Source organism: Acinonyx jubatus, chromosome D3 (assembly GCF_027475565.1).
Source record: "Acinonyx jubatus isolate Ajub_Pintada_27869175 chromosome D3, VMU_Ajub_asm_v1.0, whole genome shotgun sequence".
Lineage (NCBI taxonomy): Eukaryota > Metazoa > Chordata > Mammalia > Carnivora > Felidae > Acinonyx > Acinonyx jubatus.
Window position 1 is genome coordinate 30,412,828 of NC_069392.1, and position 23,051 is coordinate 30,435,878.

A 23,051-nucleotide genomic window follows, 5' to 3' on the forward strand; every position below is an offset into this window, starting at 1 on the left:
CTTGAATGTATGACATAAAACCATAAAACTGGAAGAAAACACAGGCAGAAAACTCCTTGACATGATAAACATTTTGAATGACAAAATATATTTGTAAACCATGTATCTGCTAAGGGACTAATATCAAAAAAAATGTAAAGAATTCATACAACTCAACAGCAAAAGAACAAACAATATACTTTAAAAATGGGCAGAAGATCTGAAAACCATTTCTCCAGAGACATACAGATGGCCATACACACATAAAAAGATGTTCTACATCATCAATCACCAAAGAGATGCAAATAAAAGCCCCAATGAGATATCACCTCACACTTGTTAGAATAGCTATCTATTATCAAAAATATAAAAAGTAAAAATTGTTGGCAAAAATGTGAAGAAAGGGGACCCTTATGTATTGTTGGTGGGAATGTAAACTGGTGTGGTCACTACGGGAAATTGCATGAAGGTCCCTCAAAAAATTAAAAATAGAACTACCATTATGACCCAGCAATTCCACTCCTGTGTACTTATGTGAAGAAAACAAAAACACTAATTTGAAAAGATTTCCCCCACCCCCCTCTCCATCATGTTCAAAGCAGCATTATTTATAAGGCAAGATCATGGAAACAATGTAAGTGTCCACTGATGGATGAATCAATAAATAAATTGTAACACACACACAGGGATATTAACCACAAAAAAAGAGTAAAATCCTGCCATTTGCAACAGCATGAATGGACCTCAAGGGCATTATGCTAAGTGAAATAAGTCAGACAAAGACAAATACTACATGATCTCTCTTATATGTGGAATCTTAAAACAAAAACAGACAAAAACCCCACCAAGTTCACAGATGCAAGGAACAAACTGGTGGTTGTCAGCGGTGGGGCGGGGGTGGGAAAAATGGTGAACTGGTTGTTCGTGGGTTTCTTTAGCTTAAATAAAAAGAAAGAAAAAAACCACCTAGTTCAACTTCTTCATTTTAACAATAAATAAATTGTTCAGAGATGTTAACCGACTTCCTAGGTATTTTACATATGGTGGGGGGAGAAGAGATGAGGGGGATCTAAAATACATGGTGTGTGTGTGTGTGTGTGTGTGTGTGTGTGTGTGTGCGCGCGCGCGTAATATCATTTCCCACTAAGGGCTTGTGATGAAGAGAAATAGATGAGGCCGTCCCCTTATGACTGTCCTAATTTGGCCCCATGTATAGACTTTGACTTCTGGGTGGGTGCAGTCTACCCTTGACATTACTGACTCATATTTTCCTTCACTTTCTTACTCTCTTCCTTCTTCTAACTATTCCTTTCACTGTTTATCTATTTTTGTCCTTCCTTAAATTCCCTTTATTTCACAATCTACAATGCTGCACTGATGGGGAGATTTTACCAAGACCAGGTTCAAGTTGGGGACGGTGCTGGAAAAGTCAGAGACAATTTCTGGTACAACAACAACTCCACCCTGTGCCACATTCTCTTGCCATCATTTCTGTACTTGAAAACACAATAATGTTTTTCATCACAGACCTTTTCATCCTCCAAGTTCATTATCCTCTTTGTAACTAAATGATCTATATACATACTTCAAAGTATTAGGAGAAAAAATGTATCATGAGAAGTTGATGATACATACACTAGTATTTTAACAAACTCTTGTTAAGTAAAGCATAAAAGCAAGCATGCAAGCTGGGTAAACTTATTTTAAGGCTGATGAACAGCATGCTGAATAACCAGGTCTAGGAAAGCCAGGGACTTGAGCACTAAAATGATATATATTGGGGAACTCCTGTGTTCTCTATGTTAGGAGCTGCCATCAGATGAGTCCATTCTATCTACCTCCTAGTCCTGTGTGTCCCTGCTCACAATTAAAGCTCCTAGAAGAGAGAGCCTGATCATTTTGGCTTAGCTTGTCTCTGGAATCCTATGATTGACAGATCACTAGAATCAAGTAGAGTGGCAGGACAGCTCCCACAAAGGCATTGATGCTGGGAAGGAAGCAGAAACAAGAGAAGTCTCTGCCTTCTAATTACTGGCTGTACAACATGCACACATGCCTTTATTTCTATAAACATCATTTGAAAATATTTCAAATATTATGCAAACATTTTGGGAAAAATCACTAAATAAAAAACTACTCCCCTCACCCCCACACTTCCTGAACTTCCTACCCCATGTTGTCCATGTAGTGAATTCCCACTAGTGACAATTAGCACAAAATCTTCTATTAAAATACAATCACCCCTAGCAAGGCCCTTTCAACTTCAAGCTGGAATCCATGGGAGCTGAGAGGAGTGGGAACCAGTGAGGAGGGCAGAAGCAAAGCAGCAGAGCTAGCCCAGTTTCTCTCTCCGGACCTGGATGGGCTGATGGACTGTTTCCAGCAAGCATGGCCACATGGAACCTCCTTACCTGTTCTAAACCAAGGAGTGGACTTTGAGGGTCCTCAGAGCTCAAATCCAGGTAATATCGGACTTTTTCCAAAAGAACCTGAGTAATCCTCCAAGGAAGCAGGCAGTAAGTGTGGAGGTTAAATGGAGGACCCAGAAACAAGGCATGTACTTGTGAGTTTGCCGAGGCAACCTTCTGCTAACTCTAAAGTCTAGCCAAGGATAGCCTGGGCTGGCAAAATACATAAGGCACCCATACCAAATTCCTTCTGTTCTAGCCCTGACTACGGTCTGCCAAAAGAGCTCCCAGATTTTCAGCTGGATGTTGGATAATATCAGTTAGATTTCTAGAATCTTTAGTTACTCCCAGAATCTGCTCTCAAGTCTAAATCATGTCTTTCCTCTCCCTCTGACCCAGAAACGGGCTTCATTTCCATTCCACAGTCACTCTTGCTCCCCTGCAGATCCTCCTCTGGGCCCAGGAGGAAAGGAAGAGGAAACTATCTGATCCCAAATACTCTCCTGGGCATCAGGACCACAGCATTGGCCTCACTGCCTCCCCTCGCTCTGTCATGAAGACAGCAGTGGCACTGGCCCAGCCATCTCACTGAGCTGGGATCCATTTTCCCACTGCTCTACCTTTTCTAATCTAACACATACTTTTCTGTCAGTTTGCTCCTTATACCCTCCTTGACCCACCTCTCCCTTTAGCCCTTTTCTCCTTTCTCTAAACTTCTTCACGCAAAGTTGTTTATACTCCTTGTCTCTGCTTCCTCACTGTCCATTCATACATCCACCCCTGACCCCTCAGGCCACATCCTGACGCCCTCCCCTGATTGGCTTCCTCCTCACTCTGGCTGTGCCCTCCACATTTCCAGTGTCCTTGAATACTGAATTCCACAAAGTCCTACCCCGATCCTCTCTTCTCAAGCTATATACCATCTTTCCATAACTGTGTTCCTTCCGTCTCTTGGCCTCAATTTTTACCCCCCCCCCCATTCCCAGTTATAATGATGAAAAGTAGACCCAGGAGCTTCCATGTATTCCACTGTATTTCCACTAGAAATATGGTGAAGCTGTGTGAGACCCAAGATAAAAGAAGAACAACTTCTAATCCTGAAGCTCCTGCAGGCCTCTGTATCCATGGAGTAGATGGCCCCTTTTCAGAAAGGCCTAGTGATGGACTCTGCCTCTTGTATGTTAGTGGGTTCTGGGTTGGTCTGGAAGCAGAACACAAGAGGAAGCATATAATAAAGTGCAGCAATAGAACTCAAGTCTCTGGACAGGCTTTACTGCCTCCAGGACATAAAACGTGGGCTCCTTGGGAGATGTCTGTGTGTGAGCACAGTTGTACAGCAGTCACCAAGAGAAGTGAAGACTCAGGGAGAACACAGGGAATACAGCTTCAGCTCACACTGGCCCAGAGACCTCAAAGGGAAGTATGATCTGGCGCATCATCCACCATGGACTAGGCAGCAATGTTATATACAGGGTTCATGGGTCCTGCAGCCTGCTCTGTGAGGGAAGAGGGTAAATCCTAGGGCAACACATGTGGGTAGGAAGTGGGGTTTCCCTAAAAGACAGGAAAATGGAGATTTACAGGGAAGGGCTTCATGAAGGAGGAAGGAGCTCTCATTCTGAAGAGATAAGAGAGGGGGCAGACCCATAGAAAAGAAAGGGTAGGAGTAGGCTGCCCCATGAGAAAATCATCTGTGAAGAACTTTGCTTTTCTCTCAAATTATGTAATTGTCTTACTTGATTTTAAATGTTTTTTTCCCTAAACTGTAGCTCCTACTGGCTATCTGCAGCCTTTGGTAAAGCAGGCCACCCACAGTCTTATGTTAGTATTATTGCAGGGTTCAGATGGCAATGGAGAGCTGGCTTCAGTCCCTGCAAGAACAGCTCCACCACAATGTTTTAGGGGAGGGTAGCAGTGCGGTTCTCACTATGGCAGACAGAGGGGGTGGGAGGCTCAGAGTGGAGCAGGACAAAAAGGGAGGTGCTGTGGCAGAGGGGCAGTGTCGGTGCACACAGAGAAGGAAGGGTTGTGAAATGTGCTCCTTTCTGCAGAGGTCGGCTGCAAGGAAGGGATGCAGGTATCTGCAGGACACACAGTGCTCTAAGCTACAAATGATTCCCAAATCCCCGCATCCATCCTTGATATGGTTGGATATGCAGGTTCATATCCAACTGTCTGCCTGTCTTTTCCACCATGATGTCCCAAAGTACTTCAAATTCAATACATCCAAGATTACACTTGAGGGCTTCCCCACAACACCTCCTCCTCCTACATGACCAGCCTGAGATCACCCACCCATTCTCCAGGTGCTTCAGCAAGACATCTTAGCATCAGTTTTGACTCTTCCTCTCCCTCATACCCTACTCCCAGCCAATCACTGTTCAACAGAACTTACCTCTGAATCGTCTCTCACTTCACACTGCCACTGTCTGGGGCCTGCTCACCCATCACGCGGTCTCTACCACCATGTAAACTCTAACTCTGGCTGGACGGAACTACCACCCAGGCTCTTCCCACTCATCTCTGGGCTGTTGCTGCTGTTGCTCCTACTGCCAAGTCTTCCTGGGACTCCCTCCTACTCCATTCTACTCCCTCATTTGGCCAAGTCCTACTTCTGATCTCTGTTTCTAAATCATTTCTTATTGAAAGCCTTTCTCTGATACCATGATGTAGTGCAGGTAGCAATACTACGTAGGCCATGGAAATGGGTCTTGATGACAATGGTTCAGCCCCTTGTCCAGGTCCTCTCTCAGGCTTTATGCTCCTTGGGGATCAGCTCCTACCATGCCCAGAACACACTAGAAACCCAACAACTACTGCAGATGGAATGGATGACTTTGGTTTCCACTTAGTGGCTCAGTCTCATCAGCAGAGGTCTATATAGCCATCATTTTTAGGTGCAGTGTTTAACATGGATGAAACAAGGTGACACAACTTAATTCTTCAATATGTAATCCCTACTTCAGCTAAGAAGTTGTAATATTTTGATAACTTCACTTGGCAAACATTTCCTTTATAAGGAAGAGACACAAGGTCTGCCAAGAAGGAAAAGAAAGGGAAAGGGAAGGGGCGCCTGGGTGGCTCAGTCGGTTAGGTGCCTGACTTCAACTCAGATCATGATCATGGCTTGTTGAGTTCAAGCCCCGCATTGGGCTCTGTGCTGACAGCTCAGAGCCTGGAGCCTGCTTCAGATTCTGTGTCTCCCTTTCTCTCTTCCCCTACCCCACTCATATTCTCTCTCTCGCTCTCTCTCAAAAATAAATAAACATTAAAAAATTTTTTTAAATGAGAGGGGAAAGGGAAGAGGATGGAAAGATGTGACCATCGATCACAACTTGGTTTTGGTCACTCCGTTCACCTTTTCCAAAACACTGAGTTGAGCAAATCCCACAAGGTTGTCCATGGTCGTACAGCCACCTGAACTCCACAGCCAGAAAAAAAGCACATAATGGCTTTTAAAACAATGCAATTTCAAGAAGAAAATAGCATTCCATAAGCTAAACTTATGCAACTTGCTGTCTGCAGATTATTCTACCTCTTGGTAAAAACTACATTTATGATGTACATATCTTAACTTATTTTTTTGTCTTAACCACTCTCGAAGGTGTTCACAGGTGTTCACAAATCTCTCGACCATACTTCTGACTTTGAACAATAAGGAATAGGTTCTTTGTGTTCAAAAGGAGAGTGCGTGCCTTTGAGATAAACAGACAAAAAAGCTAGTGAGCCTTGTCCAGTCCATCAAGGGAGAAGGTGAAAGGGAATTTAAAAACATCCCCCACCCCCCGCCCCAGCTCAGCATTATTTATGACCAAGCACCAACTTCCTTCTGCCCGGCCTCCTTTGTGTCTACCCTCTCTGGGACACCGTCCTCTGGTGCCAGAGCAGCTCTGATACAGTCACTCCCCAGCTGGGAACCTTCAAAGGCTCTTCACCCAGTACCAAATAAACTCCAAATCTTCATTCTGACTCCGCGTTTCCTCACGCTCCTGGTCAAGAGCCACTTGTGTCTGCACTGCTTCCACCTCGATTTCCTTCTTCCTCTGCTTGAAATCTCCCTACCTGGGCTCTGGGCTCAGCTCATATTCCCTAAGCTACCCCAGGAGCCTGCATCTTCTGAACTCTCAGAGAGTTTCACTGGTGCCTTCCTCAGCATTGAACCTTCTGCTTCACATGGTAGCTGTCCTGTCCACATGTGCTACATATCTCTCCAAATAAAACAGGACACCAAGGTTGGGAGAGACACCAAATTAATTGACATTGCTCCTCCATTCCAGGCCAAGAGTAGGTGAGCAACAACAGATGGACAACAAATAAACAAGCAACACTTACTAAGGGTGCTTCAGTGAAGCCAGAAAGACAAGGTATTCATCCGTGGTGCAACTGAAGACCAAGGCCACTATGCTGATTTATAAACAAAAAGCAAAAACAAGCTCTGATGAGTTTCTATTATTCATCAACAAAAACTTCTGAAGTGTCCCCTTCCCTCATCTCTCCCCTATACTCCACGGCCGGGCACCCAATTCAGCAGTTCAGTCAACAGCAGGAACATCATACTTCTTTTTGTTTATACATCTTAAATTAAAAAAACAACAGGCGAGGAGCTCTCGAGTAGCTCAGTCAGTTAAGGGTCCACCCAACTCTTGATTTCAGCTCAGGTCATGATCTCATGGTTTGTGAATTAGAGCCCTGCATTGGGCTCTGCGCTGACAGCATAGAGCCTGCTTGGGATTCTCTGTCTCCCTCTCTCTCTGCCCGTCTCCTTCACTTGCTCTCTCTCTCTCTCTCTCTCTCTCTCTCAAAAATAAATGAATATTTTAAATAGTAATAATAAATAAATAATAAACAAACAAACAACAGGTGAGAAGAGAAGATGGCAGTGGAATAAGAGGACCCTAGATTCATCTCATCCCATGAACACAACTAGATTACTTTCAAATCATCCTAAATACCCCAGAAATCAACTTGAAGACTGATAGAACAAACTCCACAACTAAAGGGAGAACAAACTCCACAACCTCAAACAAGTGTAAATATGTACAGTTTTGTAGTAATAAAAAATAATAAAAGTTACTTTTGACAAAAAAAATAAAACACAACAAACTTTACTTTCAAAAAACATTTACTTGCATGTACATGAGTTGGTGCGATGTGGTTTGCTGGCAACTTCAACAGACCTCATCAAGCCCTCACAACAGCCCCATGAGGGAGGTACCATGCCCTTAGAGACATAAGTAAACATCCATACTCATTACCACATAGCTCCCCAGTGGGGAGACAGGGCTGATCCAACTGTGGGGTTAACACCTCTTCCACCGTGCCATACTGCTGCAGAGTTTATCTTCCAATTATAAACATTTCATGCAATAGAAAACCTCCACTGCTACAAAAGCCATACGCAGCTGTTGCAGAGATAGTACAGAGAGTGAAGACCATCCAAGTAAGGTTTCCCATCACTATTCAGAGCCAGAAAAGTCACTCTTTTAGTCAGGGCATCAGCCATAAGTAAGGTGATCATATATATAATTAATCGTTCAAACCAGGACATTCCTGAGAGTGAAAGGAAGCACCACCACAACAGGCATACATGGGGACACCTGGCTACCCTACCTAGAGCAAACCTCTGATGAGAAGAGCTCTCAGTTATCTAAACATAATTATCCGAATTATTCACTCTTGTGCAACATTTTAAAACTTACACAGCACTTTCCATATGCTTTTTAAAATCTGGCCCTGTATCCCCACCCAGGAATGTGGGCATTTAAACATTTTCCATCCTACAGATGAGGATGGGTTCAGAGAAATAAAACATCTGTGAAGGTGCATAGCTGCCAGGTGGAAGAGCCAGCCAGACCCAGTGCTTGCATGTCTACCATTCCTGTGTGCCCTGATGTGCTCTCACCACTCAGCTCACTTTCCAAGAGGCCATCTTCTGGAGGTAAAAGACAACAGCACTGGCAAGTGACAGGAAAGGGAGAGGGCACCATCGCAAGACAAACACGAGGTTTCCAGCAGGGCACCTCTGTGGGACCACAAGGGAGGGAACAAACGACAAGGGTGAGTTTTCCCAGTGTTGGTTTTTACTTGACTAAGTCTAATGTCATATGCCAATATATTAATATTTAACATTAGAAAAAATTTTGGGCCAGGAGCGCCTGCATGGCTCAGTTGACTAAGCGTCTGACTTCAGCTCAGGTCATGATCTCCCAGTTCTTGAGTTCGAGCCATCGCGCTCTGTGCTGACAGCTCAGAGCCTGGAGCCTGCTTCGGATTCTGGGTCTCCCTCTTCCTCTGCCCCTCCCCTGCTTGTGCTCTGTTTCTCTCTCTCTCAAAAATAAATAAACATTAAAAAAATTTTTTACAAAATAGTTTGGGCCAAATAACTGCCCCACCTCCAAAACAGGAAAGTTGCTCAAAACTAGATGAAGAAACAACAGAGGTATAACAACTGCACATTAGGTCCTGTACTGTCTCTTTATGCATCACAAACCCACAGAAGGGCAGGATAGGGACAAAATTAACTGCCAAATACATCCATAATCCCCTCGCCCCATTTTGGCCTATAGGGCCCAGCACCTCAACCACCTAAACGGTGTCTACACTACTTACATGAGACCACATGGCTAGGTTTAAGTTGTAATTTGCCCCCCTGCTCACGTCCACCCTCTGTGAATGTGCCCGACATATGAAATAAAGATTACAGGCAGGCACAGAGGAGGCCTAGGTCTAGCTGGAGAAGCCTCATCCCGAACAACTTGTCTCTGAGGCAGGCTAGGCCTATCTCCACATCAAGGCCTCAGCAGACTCCAGGGGATGTCAGAGCACAGCTAGGAGGGCTTTACATCACGGCATAGACACCATGGAAGGAAACAGGCAGCCTGGTCCAGCACTGTCACTTAGGTTCTCTCTTTAGCTATCAGTTGTATGGGCTGAGATCATAACTACTAATTTAGAGGAAAAAAAGCTGGGCTCCGGATTAAGTAACTTACCCAGATCTCACCCCAACAAATGGTAGGACTTACATCAAAACTCAGATCTTATGATGGGGCACCTGGGTAGCTCAGTTGATTAAGCATCCGACTTCGGCTCAGGTCATGATCTTGCGGTTTGTGGGTTCAAGCCCCACATCAGGCTCTGTGCTGACAGCTCAGAGCCCTGCTTCAGAGTTTATGTCTCCCTCTCTCTGTGTCTCTCTTTCTCAAAAATAAATAAACATTAAAAACAAACCTCAGAGCTTATGAGCCTAAGCCCATACTCTCTCCCATCCTGTGTGTGAAGGATGATCTGCTATATGCTCACAAGAGGTGTTCGCCAGACTCTCTATGCTCTGGGTCCAAAAGAACCTCTTCCTACACTCTGAACTGTTATCCAATGTCTAAGCATTGAATGGAACACCATGGGGCAGGAGCAAACCAGAAGCATGAGGCAGGCAGATTTTTCTTCCATTCTAGAATATTAGCCAATATCTCCAAATAAATGGAATTTTTCTTAATGTTCATTTAATGTTTTTATAAGGAGAAAAAGACTTTGTGAGAAATGAGGTTTGTATTGAAAACATACCAGCTAGACAGTTGAACGCTAAATGTACTGCACTGGCTGCAAACACAGAGGAAACACAGGTGTTCCAGGGCTTCTGCACGTGCTTACTTGCAGACACCCTAAAAGACTATCACAGTGACAAGACCTACGCCTGTGTGGTCTGAGTCTAGAATTAGAGAAGGTAAACAAGGCTGTAAGCCCATATACTAGAAGCTACAGTTTATACACAGGCTATGATTCTATCATACTATGTAAAAAAAAAAAAAAATGTCCTTATAGGCCAAGTTTTCTTAAATATACAACTATAATATGCATCTCTCCATAAACTAAACCACCTCTCCAAGAGAAGCATTTGGATCATAGATCTCTGTGGACATTGATAAGCTGGAAGGGAAACACTTCCTGACAAAGGCTGGCCTTGGCCATAGTCCAGTCATGGCACAGTCCAGTCATTTGTGTTGATTATGGCGGTTGTAGGTTCTAATCTTAGCTACTCATCTTATCAGAGGTGTTACCTTCGCTTAACCTGTGCCTGTTTTTCCTCATCTGTGAAAAGCACTTCACAACAGCAACTATTTTGTAGAATTGTTTTGAGGCTCGAATAAGAGTATAAAGTGCTTAGAATACTGCCTGGCACATAGTAATAATTACTATCATTTACTCAGTCTCCATAACCCTCACTCCAACGAAGCAAGGATAAGGAATGCTTACATTCATGGCATACTCAGTCAAACCTGGATGACAGCAGAAAGCCATCAGTGAACGTGTAACGAGTTTGTTTTTTTCTTAAGTGTTTATTTTTATTGTGGTAAAAATATATATAAAATTTGCCATTTTAACCATTTTTAGGTGTACAGTCCTACAGCATTCTGTATATTCACATTGTTTTACAACCATCACCACCATGGGTCATTCTTCTTTCACTCCTAAATATTCCAAAAGCAGAATGACATAAAAACTGGTGAGGTTAAGAGGTAGACATGTAAAAGATTTTCTAAGTTAGAAAACACACAACACTATCTGACAAACACTTACTATGTGAGTTCAGTTTCAAGCTTCAAATGCCCGTCTCTCTCTTTCTCTCTATGTCCCTCTTGCCTTGCATTGATTTATAAAGGAGAAGGACTATTTCTCTCTCCATGCTTGGGATCCAGCTCCAGCACAGACAGACCTGTGTTTCAACTCTGGCACTGAGGCTTGCTAGACAATGTGGCCTCAAGCAGGCTTACTCTGGGCCTGTATTGTTCCCTTACAAATAGACCTGGCATAATACTTATACCTCCTAGGGCTGTTCCAAGGAGTGAATGAGACTGTATATGTGAAAGCACCTGGCAGAGCAGACAATTAATCTTCACTCCTTATGTCAGCTCTGTGAAATACCACATCTGAGATCATGGATAAGCAATTCCAAAGGGCAAGGAAAACATCCTTAATTTTCTGAAATTTTATCATAAAAAATAAATTTAAATAGTAAGACAGCATAGTTTCCCCATCTTACTACTGATACAGAGGAGCCCTGTGCCCAGATGCTACCTACAGGTATGCAGGGCCACGTACTGTCATCCTGCATCTGTAACCAAGAGGTGTCTTCCTCACACTGCTCTGGAAATGCTCTAAAATACCCAAGTCAGCTGAGAGGGAAAAAATGTCCATGTTACCATATTCACTATTGCTGGTTAAAATTTTTTAAATAGAACCATAAAACATCTACACAGATGCCAAACATGTTTATTTCTGCATCCCTTTCAGAGTTTTCACATTTGAACATAATGTTCTGAAATAAACACATGCAGACCTGTAACTCCAACTTAGACCCATCAGGGCACACACTCACGACCTGTGATGACTGCACAGGATCGCTGCCCCACAAACCATCACCCAGAGCCATCTCTGAGTAAGGCAGGTAGAGTGACTTGAGTGCAGAGACAGAAATCATATTGGGTGGAATATAAATGAGGGAGAAAGGAAGCTATATGCCTAAGATTTCCATAAGCAGAGAGGCCAGGGGGTCTCAGCAAAAGACAGCCTCTCTAGACCATGCTCCCAGGTCCACAATAGCAGTGATGCATCTGCTCTGCACCGAACATCTATATCCAGGGGGAAGGATCATATCAATCTGCTCTGAACCCCTCACAGGCATGGCATGAGCTCCCATCAAACATTTGCTAAATGAACCCCTGCTTTCTGAGGCCTTTACATGTAGCTAACCTCTTGAAGATGGTGATAGAAGAAAACCACTTACTGAGCACCATCTATCTGCTAGGCTCTACAGTTGATACTTTACATATGTTACTTCATTTAATCCTTACTAAAATCCTACTGACTAGTTATTATTATATCCACTTTAGTGTTGTAAAAGGTGTGCTTCAGAATATTCAGCTAACTTGTCAACATCACTGAGTAGAAATTTGGGGGAAGTTCAACACAGGAATGGCTACTTCTACTGGAAGCCAGGCCTTTTCTGGCCTCTGGGCTCATCCTGCAGTGGTAAGCACAAGGTAGTCCAAACAAAGGATTCCAAACCCTCTGCACACCAATACAGCAAGAATCTAGGACCCGAGAAAGAAATTCACGGGGTCACATGTTGAAGCAGTAACCTGGTTTCTGTACAAGTCTTTGATTTCTCCAGAATTAAACCATTCTTTACAGGGGTAACTTAAACATCCAAGTTTCAGAAGTATGATGGTCAAAAGCCAACATTTTTTAAAGAACCCTAATGAGATTTGTAGGTAGTTTTTGACCCTGGATATTCAAGGACAAGGAATTCATCTTAAACCAGTGCTGATTGCTTAAAACCGTCATTCAAACCAGCCTTGTTGACTTTTGTGTGTATATCCTAAAATCCAGCAATGAGTGCCCATCATCACTTTGAGTCACCCTTTAGGATGCTCTGCTCAGAATTTAAAAGGCTGGGAAATGGAAAGGTTCAGCAAAATAAAAGTATGTCAGATTAAGCAGCAATTTGAATGATTTCAACTTTATAATTCCTATATTTGTTTTGATGTTATAGCTATTTAAAAGCTATAAACATAAGGATTTTATAACTATATTTATGTTGTACGTATTTAAGTAACCTTAAAATAAATACAGTTTCAAGCAATACTGACATTACTTCTTATTTAAAATGGGTATATACACTCGTCAGGCATCAGGCTACCATAATGCCTCTAAAAAAGATGATCATCTTTGTCACAGTAGGAAAACTCTGGAAACAGTGCAGAATAGTTTACAGGAAAGAAAATGGATGCTTTAGGAGCTTATTAGAAAACAATTTACACATAGAAACAATGTTATTAAATAAGGGTTACGTTTGGAACTGAGGACCAGATGCCAGGCTAAATAGGGCAATGTAAAAACCAAGCACACACACCACAGTGTGTTCCGATAGCTCTCTTAGTAAATCTAACTTCCCTCAAGCCAGAGCATGCAAGATTTTACAAAAAGCTATTATTATCAATCATTTCTATATCTGTTAAATTACAAGTAGGAAGATCGTCTGGGCTTCTCTCACGCACATCACAAAAGATGTCATGGAACTGAGACAGACCCTGAAGTCAGAAAAATCGTAGAAGGATAAAGTCTAAGGGAGATGAAGAAGTGTTAGCAAAGGCATTGAGGTATTTAAAAATGTAAAAACTATTTGAGGATTGGCAAGTAGTCCAGTTTGTCTGGAACTTCAGTCACAGCAAGAGAATGATGGAAGAAAACACAAGGGAACTTTGAACTCCAGGCTGAGGAGTCTAGACTCTTTTTAGGAAACAAGAAACCATGAAAAGTTTGAGGACAAGAGAAGGTATAATTAAAGCTGCATTTTAAAGAATGCTGGCAGAATGAGCTAAGGGGGAGAATGGAGGCAGAAGAAAGATTGCCTCCTTACCTTCTTTTCATCTGCAGCACATTACACACGTCTGGCAAGAGCTCTGCTTCACTAGTGCCGTGGGACAGTGACACCCAAACCTCAGCTAGAAGGAAAGCAACATCACAGACTGGCATCATGTGTTGTCCCTCTGTGTTTTGCTTTCTAAAAAGCCTTCAATGTCTTGTCATTTGGGAAATGCTGCCCATTATCGCCCATTAGGGACCTTCATATTCCAAGTTTCATATTAAACACTTTGAAAAGTTCTACAGTAAAGAAACCAATTAAATTTCTTCCTCCAAAATTTGGCCATGAATCACTCCCCCCCCCCAGCCCCACCTCCCTTTAATTGATAAACAGCTCTCACTATCAACTAAAACAAGCATCCTTCAGGCAGATATGGAAAGTGTGAGCTAAGGTCATCCATGGTCGGCACACAGGCACAGCCTCAAAGGGGTGAGTAATAAGCTCAAAGTCTAGGTGGCTCAAGATCCTTCAGGGCTGTTCAGAGCCCTTGGAATAGTGTAGCACTGGTCAAGCCTCCAAGTAAGGCCACGTCCATCCTACACAGGGTCCCAGCACTCGAGCTAGTGTGAAAGATTTCCATGGAAAAATAAGCATCACAACAACTCCATTTAAGTGATTCTTTCCATTTTTTGGTTCTTAGTGGCTAAGAAAACACAATCACCTAAATTCATAAAATAGCTCTGTTTTGGATATCTGAAGACTATTAAATCAACTCTCATTCTTCTCCTTTATGAGTGATATAACCTTAATTTGTTTAACAACTAGGTCTGACGATCCTTTTCACAAGAAAGACTTGTAAATTCTATAGGAATTTGGTTCATTTATTTAGTCATCCAAGGATATATGTTTCTTCTAACACTGAACGAAATGATTCCAGAAGCCCAAGAAATTTAATTATGCAAAACAGTATTTAAGGGTGTCATTAGTGGTGGGGAGGGAGCAGAATCCTAACACTGGCATCTTCTTTAGGATGTAATGGTGATAACCTAGGCAGGATGCTTTCCAAGTCAGGAGAAAGTACAGCAAACCTCAGATGAAATCTCCATCACTATTAGGACACTTCAACAGAGAGCTGACTGACCCAGCCTGAAAGGATTCCCATTTCTCTATGCCCAGAGGCACCAGGGTTGCGGGGGGGTGGGGGGTGGGGGGTAGAGAGGGTGTTCTTACAAAAGTCTTATCTTGCTGGCATCTATTCATCTACATTATTGCTTCCATGAACTAAAGCCAGACAGAGACTATCTGAAAGAACAAAAACAATGAACTTAGGATGCTTGAGTTTTCACTGCCAAAATGAAACATTAGCATCACTGTCGTAATGATGGCACTCAGGTAGGCTTTACAGCATCATGCTGCAAAGAGCTCCATAAACATGCATTAATCTCATGACACCCTGCAATGCAAGCAGGGCTGCTCCATCTCACAGCTGAATGGCAGAACAGGCCACAGTAACTGGGAACAGGCACCTGGAAGAAATGGAGCTCAGCACAGTCTCAGAAGCTAGGACCAACCAATCCCTTTGAAAATTCAGTCACAGGGGTGCCTGGCTGGCTCAGTCAGAGGAGCATGTGACTCATTCTCGGGGTTGTGGGTTCGAGCTCCACGTTAAGTGTAGAGATTATTTAAAAAATAATAAAATCTTTTAAAAATTCAGTCATAAACCTTAATAAAGTTCACATCTTTGAACTCCATAATTCTAATTCTGGGACCTTAACCTAAGAAAATAGCCCAATACATAGAAAAGCTTTTTGCACAACAGTGTTCATCAAAGCATTATCTATAAGGGCAAAAACTTCAATATCCAATAATAAAAGCACAATTTAAAAATTCAAGTACACATACATAAAGAATATGATGTAGCAATTTTAAGGCATATTTCTAAAGAAAATGCTCGTAATGTTAAAGGGGAATGATCAGGTTATAAAAGTGAACACATGTTATAAAAACAGTTTATAGGAAGAAATGTACACGGGAAAAAAAGATGGAAAAGATGTAAGCCAGATGTTAACAGTGGAAAGCTTCATATGGCAAGGCTATAGGATGGGTAATTATTTTTTTCTTGCAATTTGTCTGAGCTTTCCAAATTTGCTTACAATGAATAGGCATTACTTGTAAAAGAGAAAATTAAGTCTTTTTTGTTATAAAATAGTACCTAACTGATTAAAATCATTTCCAAATTACATGTGCTGAGAAAACTTACAATAATGTGTAAATTCTTATATGCAAGAATAGAAAATCATAATTAGGAGGATGAATTTGCAATATGTATCCATGGGTGTACACCTATATTCACACAGGAAGCAAAATGTAAGAGGGGATTTGAAAGACACAGGCAAACCAGCAATGGCATGGGGACGAAGGGGCTTCCAAGCTCCCACCAGCCGTCACAGTAATTGCACTCACTGCAAAACAAGCAGTGGGCTTGCCATGCAAACACAGCTTCATACTGGTCTACCAGGCTTCCCTCCTGGCCAGACTGCAGCCCCTAAGTACTTCTTTAATAGGAATCCTGAGCCCTCCAGACTCCCATCACCAAGGGAATTGAAACCTAAAATATAAACTAACAAATTTTTTTAAGTGGAGATATGGTTAACTGTATAATGACTTTGTCACACTCTAAGACAAGATTTAAAGCCAAGGACAAATGCTTTAACCCCTTCACCGTTTCAAATATCGAAGGCAAGACTTTTTTCCACTGGCCTAGAAAATCCACAAAATCAGTGCATCTTCAATTCCAGAAACTAAGACATCAGCACCTTTAGTTGCCCTGGGATAAGAAAAGTCTAAAGTCAAGAAACATAAGAACGGCAAACCAACTAAGTGGGTGGGCACCAGCCTCTGACTCACCTCTAAGACTACAGCTTTACTGCATTGCTTGGGCAGGGACAGAGGATCGGCCCTTTCATCCTACATCATAAGTAACTATTACCAACCATGTGGGGAAAGAAAGATGAGAAGAGCAGGCAAAAAATAAAAATGATGAGCCCACTCCACAGGGACCCACTCCAGAGAAGGCTGGGTACTTCTATCTCCTTTATTCCATCACTGGTTATTTCCCTAGAGAAAGTGGGGCACTAAAACCATTGTCCTACAGGTACTTGTGCGCCTGGCTCTTATAACTAATATCCAACAATCCACAGCTTCCTTGAGAATGTGCAGATTATTCAATCACCTGTGTTGAGGAAATGGGACAAGTCAGTTCCTTTTTTCAAGTACTGACTCTCCCAACCCACCCTCTCCTCTAAACTCTAACCACCACTCTTTGTACAGTGTTGGCTCTCACAGCTTGCCAGACTTTCAAAAGCACCGAGCACCTGGGGATCTTGTTAGACTATAGGTCCTGGTTTAGCAGGGCTAGTTGATGCAATTAAACCCCACTCTCTGAGGGGGAGACCCAGGCAGTGGTAAGGCTCTCCAGGTGACCCGCATGTGCAGCCAAGTTTGCATACAGGGCTAAGAGATTTCAAAAGGCCACCAGCCTGGTCTAACTGCTGGCTCTGAGTGTGCCCCTGCATCAACAATACCAGCACACACACACAGGTAAAGCACATGGTAAGCTCTCTAAAATATTGGCCATGGATATTATTTTACTACTACTACCAATATGATTATTATTCAGGTAGGCTGATGCAACTAGGAGGAGGTCAAATTTGTAAGGAAATAGAGTTCTTCAGTAAATTATAATTTAAAAGAAGTTCAGAAAATATGAACTGGGGAGGAGCCTTGAGAGGGTGGCTAAAAGCAAATGTAGGAGGAGGTGACCATGGTCCTGTGCCCATAACCAGGGCAGTAACAGTCATAATTACAGCTGCCATTTTCTCGGGCCTTAATGTTTCAGGCACTGTCCTAACTACTGTGAATTTTCCAGGCAGAACCCAGTGGTTTCCATTATTCAGAACCAACTGTCTCAAGGCCCCAGGCTCAAGATGGCCTGGGATCTTGACAGGAATGGGGGATGTCTTCATTTTTCCTCAGAAAATGAGGAAACTGGTGAGGACTGGACACAACTCTGTTAACTGTGAACCATGGCAGACTAATGTCAGGCTCAGGAGAGACTGTGTGTAGAATCCAATGGGGTGCCCCCCTCACCTCCACTCCCTGGTCAGGCCCCTCTAAAAGGCTGACTGCCCAAGAAGGCAATGGCAGTAAAGTAGGAGTCTCAAAAGCCATGCAGGGGGAGGCAACAACTACAGGAGCTTTTCACCTCCTGGGCAGGCATTGAAACAGCTGAGGAGCGTGAACACGAGGCTAGTCTACATTTTGAACCATGTGCTGCTCTTCCTCCAGTTCTTTTTGTTACCTCTTCCTCTCAGAATTGCTTTAGGAGCTTCTTTCCTTACACCTCCTGGTTGCCTCTCCTCCCCAGATGTCTTCCAGAGAGTGGGGAAGAAGAGTTTGAAGGGCCTGGCCACTTCACAGAGGTATGCCCTGTATGCTACCCTTCACACAGAATAGAGAAAGTGACATTCCATGAAGGAGCAGCTCATGTGACTGAAACAGCTGAAGTGGACCCATTAAGGGAGGGCAGGAGGACAGGGTTTCCAATCAGCCAGACTGGAAGTCTGAGATGGTCTAAAGCACTCAACTTTGTATGCTTTTCTGAATCTACACTTAAATACAGTTTCATTCATTTTCAAAGGGCTGTTACCACCCCAAGAGGACCGTCCCCAGCACAGCCCCCAGGATGAAGGCTCCCATATTATAGACACAGATGGTGACAGTCTAAGGAGCTCGCTCAAAGTGTGAGCACAGAGCACAAGGACTGGACTGGGCAGCCAGGCTCAACCCTGTAACTCCACGTTAGGAAAGAGCCAAGGTCTGGAAAGGATCGAACTCCATACTCAGCACTCACATATGTAGTCTCATTTCTTCCCCAGAGCAGGGCAGTTGAGTCCATGTCCATCTTCATTTAGAAATGAGCAAAAGGAAACAGAAAAAAGCTCAATGACTGTCCAAGAGCAGAGCTCTCATCAGGGGAGAGGGCAGAGCCCCAATCCAAGTCTGTGTGGCCCTCAGGCTGAGCCACAACCTCTCCAGGCACACAACTACCTGACCTGCTCTCTCCACAGAATTTGAAATGTTGCAAACTTTTAAGACTCACAGGACCAGAGAATGTGGTCACTTGTTGTGATTATACTACCATCTTTCCTTAAAAAAAAAAAAAAAAAAAAAAAAAAAGCCCAAAAAACTATCTTCTTATATAAAAATGTTTCTCCTTGATTCCATTAGTTTCTTTAACTTCACCGCCCCCATTTTATAAATAAGGAGGCAGAAGCCTGGGATGTTAAGTGAATCTGACAAGGAACAAGGACCCAAATTCAAAAGGCCCTGTGTTTCAGGCCATGGGTCTGGGGCGTCAGCCAGACTGAGTGGTTCCCTGAGAAATGTGCAAACTGGCAGCCAGTGGGCAAAGCAATGTCAAATAGTGATGCGGGGCTTCTCCATAAGCTCACTTACATGAGAAGAATCTCAACTGAGTGGTTAGTTCAGCAGAATTTCCACCCCCACCACCATCTGCACACAAATAAATCTGAGAAGGAAAACTAAAGATGGGGAGGGAGAAGTCACTCATCATCAATAACTTTATTTCCTCAGAGAGTCTTCCCACTTCTGTAAAGAAAAACATATCCTCTATTCATAGCTCTGCAAGTGACATATTTCCTTTAGAGAACAATGACTTGCAGAATATTGTGTGTGCCATATTACTCGACAAAAGTAGAATCATACAATGTCAAATGCTTTTTCAAATTTCTATTTAGAGAGAAAAACATACTATTATTTTGTCAAAATCAGTCACCATGGCAGCCTGAGCCCCTTGACTCTGAATTGCCTTCAGTTCATAAACATAAATGCATACTCATTTTATAGAATTGTTTGTTACTTTATTACCTACCAACTAAGTTCAAATAAAGTTTTAAGCGTGGAGAATTCTCACCTGTGAAAGCATTTGTGGCCTGAAAACCAGCTTCCTGCATACTGCTCCCCAGACAAGCCTGTGCTCCAACTCTTAAGCTATCCTGTCAAGAGAAAACTGCCTGGGCGAGGCCTCAGGTCACTTCCATCTTAGCTTGTCGGAGTCCATCGCTCTGCCCCGTCCGGCTTTTGGTAGCATCTGATGCCCACCTGTCCTGCTCCCAGACCCTGAGAGCAGGTGGTACCTGGGACGGCACCCAGTCCAGCAGCGTGCACACTTGGGGCACACAGTCACGTCAGCCGTCCAGCCAGAGAGTGAAGGCCATGGTGAGCCCAGGAGCAGAGGAAGCTGTCCCGCTGAGACCTGCTTTCCCACCTTAGAGTGAGGCCCTCCTCAGCCACTTGGCAGCCAGCATCCTCCACGGGTCTCAGCCGCTCTAAGGGAGCTCAGTATGGTCTGATCTGCTGCTCTCTGTGCTTCGCCTCTCCCCTTGCTGAAATTAAAAAGAAAGAGATCACTTTCCTGATGACCTGTAGGAACATGAAATTTAGTAGACCCATTGAGGCCAAAAAAAGGAGAAAAAGAAAAAGCTACCCAGAGCAATGTTCATGGTCACGCTATGGGCACTGGAGGAGCTCTGGGGAGGCGGTAGGTGCACCACCTTTTTCTGAGTGCCTGTGAAGGGGCAGGGAGCAGAGGTAGCTTTTACTTGCACCCCAGGAAAAAAGACAGAAGACAGTATTCACTGCTCCGAGCCTCTCTAAGAATGGCTACAAAGGCCATACAATATTCAAATGTCTTTCCCTCAGTTACTTGTAGTTCACAGGTACCCTGAAGAAGAAACCCATTTCCCAAGCTTGTTCCTGAGGTCTTAGAAGTGAGGTCTGAGGTTCCTATCCACTGCTGTCAGTACTCCTAGAATGACTTGTGTTGAGGAGTTTTAAAAAATGACTCTCAAGGAGGAAAACAAAGGCCTATAACAATATTTTAAAGAGTGAGAAGGAAAAGCAAGTTTAATCTGAAATTTTGCATTACCTATTACATACCATTATATAATATAAAAGCATTTTACAAAATATTTCTCAGATACTTTAGTGTTGTTATAGTATACAAGAAGCAACACTAATAACAAGAACGTTAGAAGCCCAAAGATGAGACTTTTTAAAATAGAATCTGAATAGGACTCTCCAGTATTAGAGAAAAATCTTTTTTCCATTATCAGCACTTCACTCTAATCAATTCATATCGATCTTTCAAAAATACAACCTTATTCCTCTTTTTCACCATCAAACTAAAGGAAAGAAAAATAATTTCAGAAAATGGCACATAACAGAAAAGAACACTCTGTTAAGCCCTCTTGTTGTAAATATAAAGTAGCAAAGGAAACATCACTAATGCAGGCTAGCTATAAGGAAGACCTTATGTATTAATGAAGTGCTGTAATTATGTTAATAAATTCAATTGTATTGCCTTCATGTACCTGCAGTAACAATCACAGTTAATAAGGTGTAGTGTACCACAAGTCCTTAAATTTAATGAATAGGTGGAAAAAATTATTCCAATTAAAATAATTTACGCAAATGGTAGTTCTGAAGTGCTTGAAAATGTGACAAAACATTTTTTCTCTGAATTGAAACATTCCATGTAAAATGACCAACACACACAGTGTGAGCATCCTAACGGCCTACACTAACTTCTAAAGTAAACTAACCACATGCACTATACCTATCAATTTGAGGAAATGGAAGTGCCAGAAAAAAACAAAACCACCTGCCCCTATAAAACCTCTATTTTCTTTGCCCTTTGCTATGGTGCTTTCAATGCACAGAAACAGTAGACTTTACTTGTTCTTTTTCTTTAAACTCAGAGACAAACGAAGCGTGATGAGGTTTTTGTTACTTTATCGTGGGCTTTCTGTTTATTTTATTTTGTTTCATTGCAAAAGGTATGCTACCTCAATTTTTAAAAACAAAATCAAGTTATCCTATAACACATTTCAAATGGCTATGGAAAAGACTGAGGCAGATGTGGACCAAAATGGAACAAACAACAATTTTTTTTCTTTTCTTCCTTTTACCATCTTCATCATACTCACCAATCCTTATAATGTCTATTTATTTTTGAGAGAAAGAGAGAGAGAGAGTACAAGCGAGGAAGGGGCAGAGACAGGAGGAGACACAGAATCTGAAGCAGGCTCCAGGCTCTGAGCTGTCAGCACAGAGCCCGCTGTGGGGCTTGAACCCATGAGCTGTGAGATCATGACCTGAACCGAAGTTGGATGCTTAACCAACTGAGCCACCCAGGCACCCCCACACTCACCAATTCTTAACTTTACTTCTAAAAGAGAAGTATGGTGACAGGTGTCTAACAGCTCAAATTGGGGTCTCAGGAATGGTATTGGTCAGAACTTTTAGGGCAATGTGTAAACTAATAAAGACCAGAGGAACACAGTATTATCCCATTAGTGAGTAACTTTCAAATTCCTGCATATACTCAGTCTCCATAAATGCAATTTTTAAGTTAAAATGAAACTGTAACTTCCATAAAATGTTTTCTTCTTAACTACTAACACATATTCCTTTTGTAGAAATATACAAGAAAGTAGCAAGAGTGCCCAGGACCTGAAGACTCTGTTCTGTTCAGTGAGGGACCCACGCATCCAGGACAGGACAAGGAACCCAGTCACGCTCAGTAAGAAAGTGTCAGATGACCCAACAGGCTGGGGAACAGAGGTGGATGACTAGAACCCAGAATTAGGAGAAGCAAAGCACATCTGCTTTCACAGCTTAACAACCAACCAAGAATCAGCAAAAAAGGCAGAGAAACAGAACAAATGGTGGTCTCACCCACTTTCCCCATCTAACCCTCTCCTATGGCTCTTGCTCATGATCCTTCTCACCTTCCAATCACAGCTCAAATGTCCCTGGTCAGAGAGGCCTCCATGATCATCCCCCAGGATAAATTCCCAGCCTATCTACCCAGCTTCCCAGCACTTGCCATAGTCACAGCTGCATGCAGGGGTCCTGATCACTTAGCACCCATCTTTCCTGCTGGACTCTAAGTGCATTGAAGACAAGGACAGTGACTGACTGACTTTCCACCTCCCTTCAGCAGCTAAGATACTGCCTGATGCCTGTTCTGCTGAATGAATGGAAGAGTGGATGAAGGCCATTGGTGTTCGGAGGGGTACACACAGAAGAGCTCAGCAAACACTTACAAAACAAACCCACCCCAAGCAGTGAACAGAGGTAGCATTTCCTGAGAGACTATTCTGCATGGCTGGCTCAGAGCCTCTGAACTGGGAGGGTTCTCTGAAATGGTTTTCTTA

General features: G+C 42.9%; 1 protein-coding gene across 22 annotated transcripts in view; it reads right to left on the reverse strand.

Annotated features, from left to right (window-relative positions):
• The window catches only part of LDLRAD4 (low density lipoprotein receptor class A domain containing 4), a 442,107-nt gene that overhangs the window by 236,080 nt on the left and 182,976 nt on the right, over positions 1 to 23,051 (reverse strand). For 19 of the 22 annotated variants that reach the window (XM_027068403.2, XM_027068400.2, XM_053206368.1 and 16 more), the window contains one exon: positions 19,745 to 20,216. In XM_027068403.2, the coding sequence (XP_026924204.1) occupies positions 19,745 to 19,784 (40 nt within the window). In that variant the 5' untranslated portion in view covers positions 19,785 to 20,216. The remainder of the gene's footprint in view (positions 1 to 19,744; positions 20,217 to 23,051) is intronic. The other 3 variants (XM_053206371.1, XM_053206373.1, XM_053206372.1) reach the window with 1 other exon arrangement.